Source organism: Bos indicus x Bos taurus, chromosome 9 (assembly GCF_003369695.1).
Source record: "Bos indicus x Bos taurus breed Angus x Brahman F1 hybrid chromosome 9, Bos_hybrid_MaternalHap_v2.0, whole genome shotgun sequence".
NCBI classification, from domain to species: Eukaryota; Metazoa; Chordata; class Mammalia; order Artiodactyla; family Bovidae; genus Bos; species Bos indicus x Bos taurus.
This window is the reverse complement of record NC_040084.1, coordinates 60,460,561-60,476,435: the sequence shown is the minus strand read 5'-3', so window position 1 is coordinate 60,476,435 and position 15,875 is coordinate 60,460,561. Positions and strand designations below refer to the sequence as shown.

Here is a 15,875-nt window from a genome sequence, read left to right as displayed (position 1 = left end):
TAAATGACAGTGCCTTCTCAGCGATTATTTCCCCCTTTCATTAAAGAGCCCCCAGACCCCGCCCTACCTCAGCCAAGGTTCTGCCCCTTCCGTACGGAAGCCCCGCCCCTTCTCCCCGCCAGGGCAGACCCCGCCCTTTGCCTCAAACGCGAGTTTGGCGCCAACCTTGTTTTTTTTAATCCCTCCCAAAGGCGGGAACTATTAATGTGCGCCGAGGACGTGCTTTGCGTCCGATCCGATTGGCCGTGGACGCTTAGTCCCGCCTCCGGGTGCTAATAGCGAGCTGGCATTGGTGGAGATGCCAGGGAGACCAGAGTGTCCAGAGAGGATCCCAGGCTGCTTTGGGCCAGGCGGGGCGGGTAAGTTCTTGTAGGGGTCCGGTCTGCGCGGAGCTTCTGGGAAGAGTTTGCATGGCGCGGAAGTCCCTTTAGCGGAGGCTCACTGCGTCCGGAGAGCCAGGGAGTTGAAGGGAGCAGCGGAATCGGTGGGGGTTGGCGTGCGTCTAATGTCCGGGGCCCCCAGGAAGCCGCGTTCCTCGGAAGCAGCTTCTGGGTTTTCACTCCAGATCCCTCTGTGGTCCTTCGAGAGAATTCGGGAAGGGGCGGGGGCGAGGACTAGCGCAGGTAGGAATTTCGACCCTTCCTGCCCCTCCCCTCCAAAACCTATCTTTCCTTGAAATTGTCTTTTCGACCATTCTTCCTTCCCCTCCCCCCCACCAAAACCTATCTCTCCTTGCAATGTACTCGTTCAGATGTGATTCTCTGGAGGAATGGGTCTTTCCTGTGTCTGGTGATCATTGGATGTAGTTTGTTTCGGCCACTGTTACACCCAGAGAAGTTGTTTACCTTAATCTCTACAGGTATGAGAATCTTTTCCTAACACAGAGTAGACCCTAAATCAGATGTGAATGTATAATTCGTAGAGTCTCAAGATTTGCGCTTCAGACATCAACTTGCTATTGATTCTGATTCTTCCCTTTTCTTTCCCATTCTTTACAGCTCCAGCTCCAAACCTTGTCTGTCTTGAAGGCTCCTCCCCCATCTCACTCAGGGCTGTTTTGATTGGAGGGGGGACAGAGGCCTTCAGGGGAAGAATCCCCCTACCCCAATTAGTTATAGCGTTTCTTGCCATTTTGCAAAAGATCACCCATTAAAAACTTTTTTTTTTATATTTTTTTCTCTAATGAATATTCTTTTTGTCATCTGGCTTTAGAGATAGCTGAGTTCTAATCCCAGGTCTCCCTTTACCAGCTGTTGGACCTTGAGGCAAGTTTCTCTTATCTATTTCTGCATCTGTAAATTGGGAAAAAGAATAGTCTGTACCTCATAGGACGATGCTTCCTAGGGCCCACTTGACTTCGCGCTCCAGGATGTCTGGCATTAGTTGCGGTATGCAGGATCTTTAGCTGCCGTATGTGACTTCTTCGTTGTGGCATGTGGGATCCAGTTCCCTGACCAGGGATTGAACCCAAGCCTCCTGCATTGGAAGCATGGAGTCTGAGCCACCGGATCACCTGGGAAGTCCCGAAACATCCTTATCTTTTACATCTCCCTAGCTATTTTCCTTCGGAGAAGGCAATGGCACCCCACTCCAGCACTCTTGCGTGGAAAATCCCATGGATGGAGGAGCCTGGTGGGCCGCAGTCCATGGGGTCGCTAAGAGTCGGACACGACTGAGCGACTTCACTTTCATTTTCAAGATAAATTAATAATGTATTTCGGAGAAGGCAATGGCACCCCACTCCAGTACTCTTGCCTGGAAAATCCCATGGACAGAGGAGCCTGGTAGGCTGCAGTCTATGGGGTCGCGAAGAGTCGGACAGGACTGAGCGACTTCACTTTCTCTTTTCACTTTCATGCATTGGAGAAGGAAATGGCAACCCACTCCGTGTTCTTGCCTGGAGAATTCCAGGGACGGGGGAGCCTGGTGAGCTGCCGTCTATGGGGTCGCACAGAGTCGGACTCGACTGAAGCGATTTAGCAGCAGCAGCAGCAATAATGTATTTAAGAGCATTTAGGTCAGTGGCTGGCACATAGGGTACAGTATGTGGTGTTTGTTACTCTTTTCCCCTTACATCATTTTAGGGATTTTGCTGTATTAGATTAAGCCTTTGCTGTGAGCCTAAAAATACCCTTTCCCTCTCCCCTGACTCTTTGTCTACATATATGTTTGTTTTTCTCTACAAATGTTTATTTCATTCCCTTGATTTTTTTTTTCTTAAAGGAAACCTCCTTCAGACTGTCTCTTGAAGACATCCTATCACAAAAGGCTAGGTGATCCTTCTCTCATCTGCTTTGCCTTCACATCTGAATTCATTGGGATTGTTCCTCAAAAGATTATGAGTGAGCTTGCAACGCTTTTCTTTCATCATCATGGTTCTCAACTTTAAAAAGTTTGCTTCTACACTTTGGTGCAACTCTCCTATCAGAAACAATTCTCTTTGTATATTGAGACACTCATTTGGAGAAAGATGAGAGCAAATGTGAAAAATCCTTCTTCCCAAGAGATACTGATACGTAATTCCTCGTCTTCTGTTTCCTGTCTTCCTTTTCAAGAGAATCACTGGTCTTTGTAACTTCAAGGGTGATCTCAGCTAGGGTAGTTATGTCTTTTTAATTGATGAAGTATAGTTGCTTTACAATGTTGTGTTAGTTTCTGGTATACAGCAAAGTGATTCAGTTTTATACATTCTTTTACTCTATATATTCTTTATCATGTTATTTTTCATTATGGTTCATTACAGGATACTGAATATAGCTTGCTGTGCTATAGGACCTTATGGTTTATCTATTTCATATGTAGTAGTTTGTATCTGCTAACCCAAACTCCTCATTTATCCCTTCCCCCCACTCCTTTTCCCCTTTGATAACTATAAACTTGTTTTCTGTGTCTGTGAATCTTTCTGTTTTGTGAATAAGTTAATCTGTGTCATATTTTAGATTCTACATGTAAATGATCTCATATGGTATTTGTCTTACTGTTTCTGACTTCACTCAATATAACAATCTTTTGGGCTAGCCATGGTGCTGAAGATAGCAATATTTCATTCTTTTTTATGGCTGAGTAGTATTCCATTGTGTATATATACCACATCTTTTTTATCCACTCACTTGTCAATGGACATTTGGATAGTTTCTAATCTTGGCTATTGTTCAGTTCAGTTCAGCTCAGTTGTGTCCAACTCTTTGTGACCCCATGAACTGCAGCATGCCAGGCTTCCCTATCCACCAACTGTGACTTGGGTTGAGTCTACCCAAAAACCCATGTCCGTTGAGTTGGTGATGTCATCCAACCATCTCATCCTCTGTCATCCCCTTCTCTTCCTGCCCTCAATCTTTCCCAGCATCAGGGTCTTTTCAAATGAGTCAGCTCTTTGCATCAGGTGGCCAAAGTATTGGAGTTTCAGCTTCAACGTCAGTCCTTCCAATGAACACCCAGGACTGATCTCCTTTAGGATGAACTGGTTGGATTTCCTTGCAGTCCAAGGGACTCTTCAAGAGTCTTCTCCAACACCACAGTTCAAAAGCATCAATTCTTCGGCGCTCAGCTTTCTTTATAGTCCAACTCTCAAATCCATACATGACTACTGGAAAAACCATAGCCTTGACTAGACAGACCTTTGTTGACAAAGTACTGTCTCTGCTTTTTAATATGCTGTCTAGGTTGGTCATAACTTTCTTTCCAAGTGGTAAGCGTCTTTTAATTTCATGGCTGCAGTCAGCATCTGCAGTGATTTTGGAGCCCCCCAAAATAAAGTCAGCTACTGTTTGCAGTGTTTCCCCATCTATTTGCTATGAAGTGATGGGTCCGGATGCCATGATCTTAGTTTTCTGAATGTTGAGCTTTAAGCCAACTTTTTCACTCTCTCTCACTTTCATCAAGAGGCTCCTTAGTTCTTCACTTTCTGCCATAATGGTGGTGTCATCTGCATATCTGAGGTTATTGATATTTCTCCCGGCAATCTTGATTCCATCTTGTGCTTCCTCCAGCCCAGCGTTTCTAAATAGTAGCAATTATGTCTTGTCTTCTGTGCTATATACTTTTTAGACATCTTGTCCTGAATGTCCTACAGATAATTCAACATGTCTTCTTTGGTTCTCCATTTCAGTGGAAAGCATGACTACCTTGTTACGGAAGCTAGGAACTGAAGAGTTGTCTTTTGCAAATTGGGATTTTGATTATTTCAGCAAGTATTTTTTTTATTACCTACCAACCTGTCAGGCTCTATGTTGAGAGCTGGGGGTACAATGGTAAACAGAACAGACCAGGGCCTGGTCTTGGTGAAGCGTATAGTCTAGTGGATGAGACAGATATTTCTCTAGCAGTCTCACAAAAATGTAATCATAAACTGAAGAGAGGCCATGTAGAGAAAGGACACAGTGTTATAAAAATATTTAACAGATGGTTAAATTTAACAGGGTCTTCCCTGTTGATTTTGACAGTGAAGATCTGCCTGCAATGCAGGAGACCCAGGTTCGATCCCTGGGGTGGGTTGAGTCGTGTCTGACTCTTTGCCACCTCGTGGAGTGTAGGCTGTCAGGAGTCTTCCTGCATCTCTTGCATTGCAGGTGGATTCTTTACTGCTGAGCCACTGGGAAAGCCCTTAAGTCACAGTATCAAGAGGAATTGAGTGAAGCACAGTGAGAAAAGAGTACTCCCTACTGAGGCCCTGTGGTGGTAGGAACAGACTGTGTTCTGGGAGCTGAAGGAAGGCCCTTATGATCAGAGCACAGACTCCTGGAGAATGGGGGAGAATGATGCAGACTAACACTGCAGCTTCCCCAGTGGCTCAGTGGTAAAGAATCCGCCTGCAGTGCAGGAGACCCTGGTTCGGTCTCTGGGTCAGAATGATGTCCTGGAGAAGGGAATAGCAACCTACTCCAGTATTCTTGCCTGGGGAATCCTATGGACAGGGGAGCCTGGCAGGCTGCAGTCCATAGGGTCGCGTAGAGTCAGACATGGCTGAAGCGACTGGGCACACAGCACACAACACTTAGAGGAGGGCAGAGGCTGGCTCACTCAGGGCTTTGTAAGCAGAACTGTGACAAATTTGTTTTCTAACCAGGATCAGCTGGAAGCACTGAAGAGTTTTAAACGGAGGGAATATGATCATATTTGCATTTTGAAAAGACAGCTCAGGCTGTGGTTTTGAAATGGGCGATATTGGGTACTTGAATAGGTGCTTGCGTGCTAAGTTGCTTCAGTCGTGTTTGACTCAGTGCGACTCTGTGGACTGTAGCCCTCCAGGCTCTTCTGTCCATGGGACTCTCCAGGCAAGAATACTGGCGTGGATTGCCATTTCCTACTCCAGGGGATCTTCCTGACCCAGGGATTGAACCTACATCTCTTAGGTCTCCTGCAATGGCAGGTGGGGATCTTTACCACTAGCTCCGTCTGGGAAGCCTGATACTTGAATACATTTTTCCTTAAATCTTTTTGATTCTGGCACTGAAATCTCTGAGGTCTGCTTGTAATCTTTATTTCCACTGTTAATAACTTAGTCACCCCTCATTGTCTACTGTATGTTATAATAGCCTTTGCTATCTGCCTTGCTACTAATATTTTCAATACTCTTCTTGCTAGAGTTGAATGTCTGAAATGCAGATTTTTTCTTTGAAATTCATATTTGATCATTATATTTCTTGGCCTTAAAAGCTTTTAGTGGTTCCCTCACTCTGTGGTTGAAGAAGTCCAAGTATTTCACCAGACTTTCTAAAACCTCAGTTCTCACATTCTATTCTGTGGCTTGCTTGTGAACTTATTGATAGATGTTGTCAGGAAGTGTGTTTGCACGCAGGAGTCCAGTTTCACTGAACCTTGGGATTTTGGAAATCTTGGGGTAGTGAATGAGAGGGTCAGAAGTGGAGGTGCCAGTGTCTGTGTTGACTTTATTCAGTAGGTGTTGGGAAGTAATACGAAGTTTTTGAGCAGGAAATGAGATGAACAGGATTGCTTTGGAAGAACTAACTCAACAATTGTGGGTAGCATGTGTTTGGAGAGCGAAGATAACTAGGTAGCTATAGTGGAGGCTGAAACAAATTTCTTCAGCAAGAACAAAGAAAAAGGGAGAAGCATCAGTAGGGATGGTACTTAAAGAAACAGTGATATCAGGAGGTGACAGATGTTGATGGAAAGATTTTTTTTTTGGTTTTGTTTTGGACTTGGTGAGCTTGGACTTATAGGAATGTATCTATTAACTTTAGCATCTTATTGCTGACTCCTGGTTTGTATTTTAGTACAGACAGTTCCTAGTTTTCAGGCACTGAAGGAGCAGCAGAGGAGTCTGATTTGGTATCCCTGTTTTTTGTAGCTGCTCTTGCTCTCCATCTCAACTTCTTTGTGTTTGCCCATCAGATGTTGAATCCAGACTTTGCTTTGCAGTTGTAGAAAAGAAGACTGATGTCCAGGAGCTTGTCACCTTAGAAGAGTATTCAGATAATTTTTACAACGGTCCAATAGCATTTAGAACTAGTTATGTGTTATTAAATTGTAACTACAGCTCTGTGAAGTCTTCCCTGTGAGCTTTTCATGATGAATAAGATAAGTAGTCTTTTGAGTGAGAGCCAGTGAATAAACCATGAGCTTTAGTTAACGGATATAGATATATTTTGGTTAAGGGTCTTTTGGTTGATTTCCTTGTTTATTCAGCACACCTTTATTTTCATATTTGTATATTAAGTGCTGAGAATATAGATTTTTAAAACTTGATCTCTGCTTTCAGGTTGCTCATGTTCTCTCTAACTGCTATCCAGTACAGCAACCTCTAGCCACATATGGCCATTTAACTTTTTTTTTTTTCCTTGGCCATGCTATACAGCTTGAGGGATCTTAGTTCCCTAACTAGGGATTGAGCCCCCGTGCCCCCAGTGATGGAAGTGTGGAGTCCTAACCACTGGACCACCAGGGAACCCCCTCTTTAACTCTTAAGTTAATTAAAACAAGCTACAATTTAAACATCAGTCTCAGTGTGTTAGGCCAAGTAATGGATTCACTAATATGTCCATGTTCTAATCTTAGGAACCTATGAATATGTTGCCTTACGTGGCAAAAGAAAGTTTTCAGGGAATTCTCTGGTCCAGGTTAATGGAGAAGAGTGTTAGAATCCAAGGTATGGATATTATGTGTGCTTATTGCTCCTTTGCTGGTGGAGCAAAGAAGTATCAATACATGTGTGTCTACTAACTCATGTATATACATGCACCTATAATTATGTCTAATCATCTGTATCTATGTTGAGTTAAATGTATGTTCTTACTGATGTCTTCAGCTATCATCTATTACCACAGGGGTCATTTTTAGTATGTTCTCTTGCTTTTCTGTAACCTTCTGCTTCAGTAGCAAGAAACCTGGCTCTCACTACCACCCACTGATTAAATCATTCAATTCCAATATACATATATAACAGATCGGAACTGTTACTTTGTACCCTAGTGGGAAGCAACTTCATCAACTAGAAGACAGTGCTTATACTAATTGAGATTTTAATGCTATACCATCTTCCATTTGGGGGGATAAATCTTACTTGTCCTTAGTGTACTTTTGTTTTTGTTTTTTGTTTAATGTCTTGCTGGATGCAGTTGGCTAATACTTTTAAAAGACTGTTTCTATGTTCATAAGAAAGATGGACCTAAAGTTTTCCTGTCTTGTAATTTTCCTGTTTTGTCCTGTCTTTGCCCAGTTTTGATGTCTAGACTGTACTAACCTTACAAATCTTGTCTCTCAGCCTTTCCCCCCCATTTGTTGTCTGGAATAGATTTTATCTCTTCTTTGAAGGTATGATAGAATTACAAGTTTCTTTATGAGTAGATTATTGTATTGAACTATTTAATCATTATTTAATCATCCCAGATTAACTACTGTGTTGAATTATTTTAAAATGTGTTCATATTTTCGGTTTCTTCTTTAGTCAGTTTTGACAAGTTACGTTTTTCTAAAAAGCCATCCGTTTGATTGAACTTTGAAATACATTTTGTTAATAACTTAATCTCTGCTGTGTGTGAGACTGTTGTGCATGTGTGCTCAGTCGCTCAGTCGTGGCCAACTCTTTGGGACCCCATGGACTGTAGCCCGCCAGGCTCCTCTGTCCATGGGATTTTCCTGGCAGGGATACTGGAGTGAGTTGCCATTAGGGGATCTTCCTGACCCAGGGATCGAACCTGAGTCTCCTGCAGCTCCTACGTTGGCAGGCATGTTCTTTACTGCTGAACCACTGGGGAAGCCCTTGTGAGGCCATACTCCTTTTCTATTCCTAATGTTTGTTCTTTCTTTTTCTTTATTAGTTTTGCTAGGTATATGTCTATTTGATTTGTCCTTTTAAAGAGCTATCATTTATTTTTATTCATCTTTAGAGCGTTGTTTCTTTTCATTAATTTATGTTTTTTATGTGTTTCTTTCAGTTTACTTTGTTCTTTTTGTTGAGTTGGATGACCTAATTAATATTTTGTATTCTTTTCCTAAAAATTTATTTCATGCTATAACTTTTCCTCTAAAAGTATTTTTGTTGTATCCCACAAATGTTTTGTAGTATATACATTGTTAGTTCTGTGTATTTCCTGATTTCCATTAATATTTGTTCTTTGCCCTATGTTTGTGGTTTTTGAAAGTAATTGGGAAATTTGAAAATGCACTGTTAATTTCAAACTTTATTAATAAAAGCATGTCTGAAATTTGTTGAAACTCACTGTTACAATATGTTGTCCATTTTTATAAATGTTCTTGGAAGTAATACAAGTATAGTAATTTAGTGTAGGTAATATAAAAATCATCAGATCAAATCTGTCAATTTTGTGTTCAGAGCTATATCTTTAAATCTCTTTTAACTGCTTGATTAGCAGAGTGTATTAAAACCTCTGTTGCGATTGCCTACAAGTATCAGACAAAAGCCACATGGTAGCTTTGAAAGAGAAAGTGTATTAGAAAGAATTGTTAACAGCAAGTTGGAATAACTGGGAATTGGTTAGTAAAGAGTTAAAGATAACCCTAAGAAAGAAGGAGTAGCAGATACAGGATCAGCCACTACCTTTAGGGTTGAGATAGATCATCCAGAGAAAACCCATCTCCCCACCATTGGAAAGAGTGTGGCCCAGGCTAATTGAATGGTGGAGAAATTGCTAAGTGCCTTGCTGGTGACAGTACTTTGGACTTAGCAGAGGAGCTGCATAGGGAAGCCCCTAGATGCTATTGGGTGCTGTGGGATCCAGGAGTTGGAGAAGCTGCCCTCTCCATAAGCCTAGCAGGAGAAAGCTATGTCCTGCAGGAGTCCATTGTAATAGCAGCCTTATGTATAGGAGGCAAGCATGTAGAAAAATTGTGCCCTTGCAGAAACCTAGTGCTGGAGAAGCTGTGTACTGTAAGTATTGAATGCTGGGGAATGCTGGCTCTGCAGGAACCTGGCCAGCTAGACACACTGAAAGTAGGAAGAGAAACCCCCTTCCTTTCCAGGGTCCCTTCAGCACTCTCTACTGACAAAACTGTACATAGGGCTAGTTAGCAAAGGAGAAATATTTTCAGGGCCTACCTCCATTATCACACAAGGGTAGATAGGGAATAAAGAGGCATCATAATTCCCACAGTTCCTTTAACTTTATGTGTATATACATATATATAAATAATTCTCAGAGACAATTTTGAAGATCTCTTAGTGCTACATCTATTGTGACTAATAAATGAGCAATCACTTTTCTCTTAAATTTTAAAAGTAATTTAAATGTATATGTATTATTTGGTGGTAGGAGCCTAGAAAGTAAGGTTTGCAGACGGTGATCCCATAAACAATTGGAGGAAAAAAGTTTAAGACAGGTGAGGGGCAAAAACTCAGGATTTTTTGGATCTCTTGTATTTGCCAATTTTAAATAACCAAGACAAGCAGAATCTTTTTTTTTGTTTTTAAAGTAATAACTACCAATAGTAAAAACTGAAACTGTGAAATGATATGCAATGAAGGCTTTGATCTGTTTGATCTGTTTAACCAGGTCATCAGATTAATTGGTCACCATTTTGTGGGGAAAAAAAGCCATTGAGTGATGCTCCCTTCAGTTTGCAGCTAGTAGTAGGTTACTGCCAGGAAACCTGTGAGTTTCTTCTCCATCAGTTGTGTGCTGCTTTACCAAGAGTTAGTTGTGTTACTTGCCAAATGTGATTATGCCATTTTTGTGTTTTGTAATTATTGCGCAGGGTATAACAGAGTTGATTAAACATATACGTATACTTTGATTTTATCTAAAGGCATAATATATAAATTATATCTCTTGTGGTAGAATCATGACCTTTCCTTTGAGTATACATCCAGTGATTAGAGCTCTGACTTCCTTGCACACCAAGAAGATGTTGCTTGGGATTTCCAGGACTGTTTTCATTTGAGTAACAAATTCTATACTTCTGAGTCCACCTGAGTACAGACTAGATTTTCTCTTCTAGTATTTTGGATTATGTCACCGTCACTTGACTTGACAGCAATTGTAAGTGTCTTGCTTCTCACCTTTTAGACTTTCTAGAACATTCACTCTAGTTTTCCCTGGTAAATAGCTGAATAGTAATCCCACTCCAGTATTCTTGCCTGGGAAGTTCCATGGACAGAGGAGGCTGTTAGGTTATAGTCCATGGGGTCGAAAAGAGTCAGACATGACTTAGTGACTAAAATAACAACAATCATACTTTTACTTAGAAAAATAAGGAGATAAACATAATTGGATTTGAAAATAGATGCACCTGGTTGTTGGTAGGTTATCTCAGTTGATGAGAGCAGAGGTATGCAGGCACAGGTACCCTTAATAACCCCAAATAGCCATAGTGGCCATAGTTCATTGACTGTGGGCAACATTCATATACCTTACAGGCAGAATGGAGAGTGTCAGATCAGTTCAGTTCAGTTCAGTCACTCAGTTGTGTCCGACTCTTTGCGACCCCATGCATTGCAGCACGCCAGACCTCCTTGTCCATCACCAACTCCTGGAGTTCACTGAGACTCACGTCCATCGAGTCAGTGATGCCATCCAGTCATCTCATCCTCTGTCGTCCCCTTCTCCTCCTGCCCCCAATCCCTCCCAGCATCAGAGTCTTTTCCAATGAGTCAACTCTTTGCATGAGGTGGCCAAAGTCCTGGAGTTTCAGCTTTAGCATCATTCCTTCCAAAGAAATCCCAGGGCTGATCTCCTTTAGGATGGACTGGTTGGATCTCCTTGCAGTCCAAGGGACTCTCAAGAGTCTTCTCCAACACTACAGTTCAAAAGCATCAATTCTTCGGCGCTCAGCCTTCTTCACAGTCCAACTCTCACATCCATACATGACCACAGGAAAAACCATAGCCTTGACTAGACGGACCTTTGTTGGCAAAGTAGTGTCTCTGCTTTTGAATATGCTGTCTAGTTTGGTCATAACTTTTCTTCCAAGGAGTAATCGTCTTTTAATTTCATGGCTGCAGTCACCATCTGCAGTGATTTTGGAGCCCCAAAAATAAAGTCTGACACTGTTTCCCCATCTGTTTCCCATGAAGTGATGGGACCAGATGCCATGATCTTAGTTTTCTGAATGTTGAGTTTTAAGCCAACTTTTTCACTCTCCTCTTTCACCTTCATCAAGAGGCTTTTTAGTTCCTTTTCATTTTCTGCCATAAGGATGGTGTCATCTGCATATCTGAGGTTGTTGATATTTCTCCCATCAGTCTTGATTCCAGCCCAGCGTTTCTCATGATGTTCTCTGCATCTAAGTTAAATAAGCAGGGTGACAATATACAGCCTTGACGTACTCCTTTCCCAGTTTGGAACCAGTCTGTTGTTCCATGTCCAATTCTAACTGTTGCTTCCTGACCTACATACAAATTTCTCAAGAGGCAGGTCAGGTCGTCTGGTATTCCCATCTCTTTCAGAAGTTTCCACAGTTTATTGTGATCCACACAGTCAAAGGCTTTGGCATAGTCAATAAAGCAGAAATAGATGTTTTTCTGGAACTCCCTTGCTTTTTCAGTGATCCAGTGGATGTTGGCAATTTGATCTCTGGTTCCTCTGCCTTTTCTAAAACCAGCTTGAATATCTGGAAGTTCACGGTTCATGTACTGTTGAAGCCTGGCTTGGAGAATTTTGAGCATTACTTTACTAGCGTGTGAGATGAGTGCAATTGTGTGGTAGTTTGAGCATTCTTTGGCATTGCCCTTCTTTGGGATTGAAATGAAGACTGACCTTTTCCAGTCCTGTGGCCACTGCTGAATTTTCCAAGTTTGCTGGCATATTGAGTGCAGCACTTTCACAGCATCATCTTTCAGGATTTGAACTAGCTCATCTGGAATGCCATCACCTCCACTAACTTTGTTCGTACTGATGCTTTCCAAGGCCCACTTGACTTCACATTCCAGGATGTCTGGCTCTAGGTGAGTGATCACACCATCGTGATTATCTGGGTCGTGAAGATCTTTTTTGTACAGTTCTTCTGTGTATTCTTGCCACCTCTTCTTAATATCTTCTGCTTCTGTTAGGTCCATACCATTTCTGTCCTTTATTGAGCCCATCTTTGCATGAAGTGTTCCCTTGGTATCTCTAATTTTCTTGAAGAGATCTCTAGTCTTTCCCATTCTGTTGTTTTCCTCTATTTCTTTGCATTGATCGCTGAGGAAGGTTTTCTTATCTCTTCTTGCTATTCTTTGGAACTCTGCATTCAGATGCTTATATCTTTCCTTTTCTCCTTTGCTTTTCGCTTCTCTTCTTTTCACAGCTATTTGTAAGGCCTCCCCAGATAGCCATTTTGCTTTTTTGCATTTCTTTTCCATGGTGATGGTCTTGATCCCTGGCTCCTGTACAATGTCATGAACCTCCGTCCATAGTTCATCAGGCACTCTATCAGATCTAGTCGCTTAAATCTATTTCTCACTTCCACTGTATAATCATAAGGGATTTGATTTAGGTAATACCTGAATGATGTAGTGGTTTTCCCTACTTTCTTCAATTTCAGTCTGAATTTGGCAATAAGGAGTTGATGATCTGAGCCACAGTCAGCTCCTGGTCTTGTTTTTGTTGACTGTATAGAGCTTTCCCATCTTTGGCTGCAAAGAATATAATCAATCTGGTGATGTCCATGTGTAGAGTCTTCTCTTGTGTTGTTGGAAGAGGGTGTTTGTTATGACCAGTGCATTTTCTTGGCAAAACTCTATTAGTCTTTGCCCTACTTCATTCTGTATTCCAAGGCCAAATTTGCCTGTTACTCCAGGTGTTTCTTGACTTCCTACTTTTGCATTCCAGTCCCCTATAATGAAAAAGACATCTTTTTTGGGTGTTAATTCTAAAAGGTCTTGTAGGTCTTCGTAAAACCGTTCAACTTCAGCTTCTTCAGCGTTACTGGTTGGGGCGTAGACTTGGATTACTGTGATATTGAATGGTTTGCCTTAGAAACAAACAGAGATCATTTTGAGATTGCATCCAAGTACTGCATTTCGAACTCTTTTGTTGACCATGATGGCTACTTCATTTCTTCTGAGGGATTCCTGCCCTCAGTAGTAGATACAATGGTCATCTGAGTTAAATTCATCCATTCCAGTCCATTTTAGTTCGCTGATTCCTAGAATGTCGACGTTCACTCTTGCCATCTCTTGTTTGACCACTTCCAATTTGCCTTGATTCATGGACCTGACATCCCAGGTTCCTACGCAATATTGCTCTTTACAGCATCGGACCTTGCTTCTATCACCAGTCACATCCACAACTGGATATTGTTTTTTCTTTGGCTCCATCCCTTCATTCTTTCTGGAGTTATTTCTCCACTGATCTCCAGTAGCATATTGGGCACCTGCTGACCTGGGGAGTTCCTCTTTCGTATCCTATCATTTTGCCTTTTCATACTGTTCATGGGGTTCTCAAGGCAAGAATATTGAAGTGGTTTGCCATTCCCTTCTCCAGTGGACCACATTCTGTCAGACCTCTCCACCATGACCCGCCCGTCTTGGGTAGCCCCACGGGCATTGCTTAGTTTCATTGAGTTAGACAAGGCTGTGGTCCTAGTGTGATTAGATTGACTAGTTTTCTGTGAGTCAGATAAGTTAGTGAATGTCAGATAAGTCAAGATGTTTTTAAACTGCTTTGGATTCTTATGTTGCTTCCAGTCTCGTGCTATATCGAATATTCCTGTATATACATATTTGTAATCATGTGCTTGATATATCTATAGAGCAAATTACTAGACATGAAATTGTTTAAATTGCATTTAAAAACTTGATAGCTGTTTCCAGATTACCTCCTTAGAGTTTGTACCAGCATATGCTCTATGTATGAGAGTATATATGAGCATTGTTTAGTTGCTAAGTCATATCTGATTCTTTTGCAACCCCATGAACTGTAGCCTGCCAGGCTCCTCTGTCCATGGGATTTCCCAGGCAAGAATCTAGGAGTGGGTTGCCATTTCCTTCTCCAGGGAATCTTCCCTACTCAGTTATCAAACCCACGTCTCCTGTTTTGGCAAGCAGACTGTACCACAGAGCCACCTGGGAAGCCCATGAGAGCATATATGTCATTTTCCCCACACCTTTACCAGTCTAGTGTAGTATCAAGCTCTTTGCAGTTTGCCCATCTTACTCCCTTGTTGTTGAAAACATGTATGTCTAGAGCCTCATGTATTTCTAAGATTACCCCCATGTTTGATGATTTGTTAAGAGGACCCACAGAACTCACCACATGTTTGCACGCACTTAGTGTGATAGTTGGCTTATTTTAGTATAAAAGTTAATTTATATTTTTGTGTACTTTATAAAATTGGCATTGTTTACTTTGTGATATGGGTTAATCATATCAGCAAATTTAAGATTTTTTGTTTTATAGTTTTAGCTTTTAGAAAACGCCAGACATTAAAAAAAAAAACAGCAGAGTGAACTCTGTCATTGTGTCCAAATTTGAAAGTTATCTTTTAACTTAAAGCTAAGTTTAGTCTCTGAATTGTGAGGTTGATTTTAACGGTGGAGAATATTTTTATTTAATACCTTAGATGGCGACTATCAAAAAGAAATAGGATCATGGCAGCAGATGATGACAATGGTGATGGAACAAGTTTATTTGATGTCTTTTCTGGTAAGAGCTCATTTTAAATGTCTTTCTAAATTTATTTAATTATAAAGTCATATATTTATTCTCATTGATAACACTGTCATTATCAACTTTTTCTCCTCACATGTAAATGAATACAATGAAGTGCTTGGCAAATAGAAAGTGCTTAGTAAGTGAGAACTTTCTTATTTTATACTTTCAGGCCTCTTAAATATAATAAAATTAACAACTTTGCCAGTATAAGCAGTAATGATTTTTTATTGTCATATTAAAAAATATAAGGGAAAAAATATAAGTAAAAAAGCTGGCTTAAAACTCAACACTCAAAAATGAAGATCATGGAATCCAGTTCCATCACTTCATGCAAACAGATGGAGAAAAAATGGAAATAGTGACAGACTATTTTGGGGGGCCAAAATCACTGTGGATAGTAACCATTAAATTAAAAGACACTTGTTTCTTGGAAGAAAAGCTATGACAAATCTAGACGTGTGTACGTGTTAAGTTGCTTCAGTTGTATTCAACTTTTTGCACCACCATGGACTGTAGCCCACCAGGCTCCTCTGTCCATGGGATTCTCCAAACAAGAATACTGGAGTGGGTTGCCATTTCCTCCTCCCAGTGATCTTCCCGACCCAGGGATCGTACCCACATAGCTCCTGGTTGTCCTGTGTTGCAGGCGGATTCTTTACCATTAAGCCACCTGGGAAGCCTGACAAACCTAGACAGTATATTAAAAAGCAGAGACATCACTTTGCCGACCAAGGTCCATCTAGTCAAAGCTATGGTTTTTCCAGTAGTCATGTACAGATGTGAAAGTTGGACCATAAAGAAGGCTGAGTGCTGAAGAATTGATGC

General features: G+C 41.3%; 1 protein-coding gene across 7 annotated transcripts in view; it reads left to right on the top strand.

Annotated features, from left to right (window-relative positions):
• The first annotated feature begins 292 nt into the window (after positions 1 to 292).
• CASP8AP2 (caspase 8 associated protein 2) overlaps positions 293 to 15,875 on the top strand; it is a 35,060-nt gene continuing 19,477 nt past the window's right edge. For 3 of the 7 annotated variants that reach the window (XM_027551394.1, XM_027551389.1, XM_027551391.1), the window contains exons 1-2: positions 293 to 359; positions 14,959 to 15,041. In XM_027551394.1, the coding sequence (XP_027407195.1) occupies positions 14,987 to 15,041 (55 nt within the window). In that variant the 5' untranslated portion in view covers positions 293 to 359; positions 14,959 to 14,986. Of the gene's footprint in view, positions 624 to 5,343; positions 7,109 to 14,958; positions 15,042 to 15,875 lie in introns of those variants that run through there. The other 4 variants (XM_027551395.1, XM_027551390.1, XM_027551392.1 and 1 more) reach the window with 4 other exon arrangements.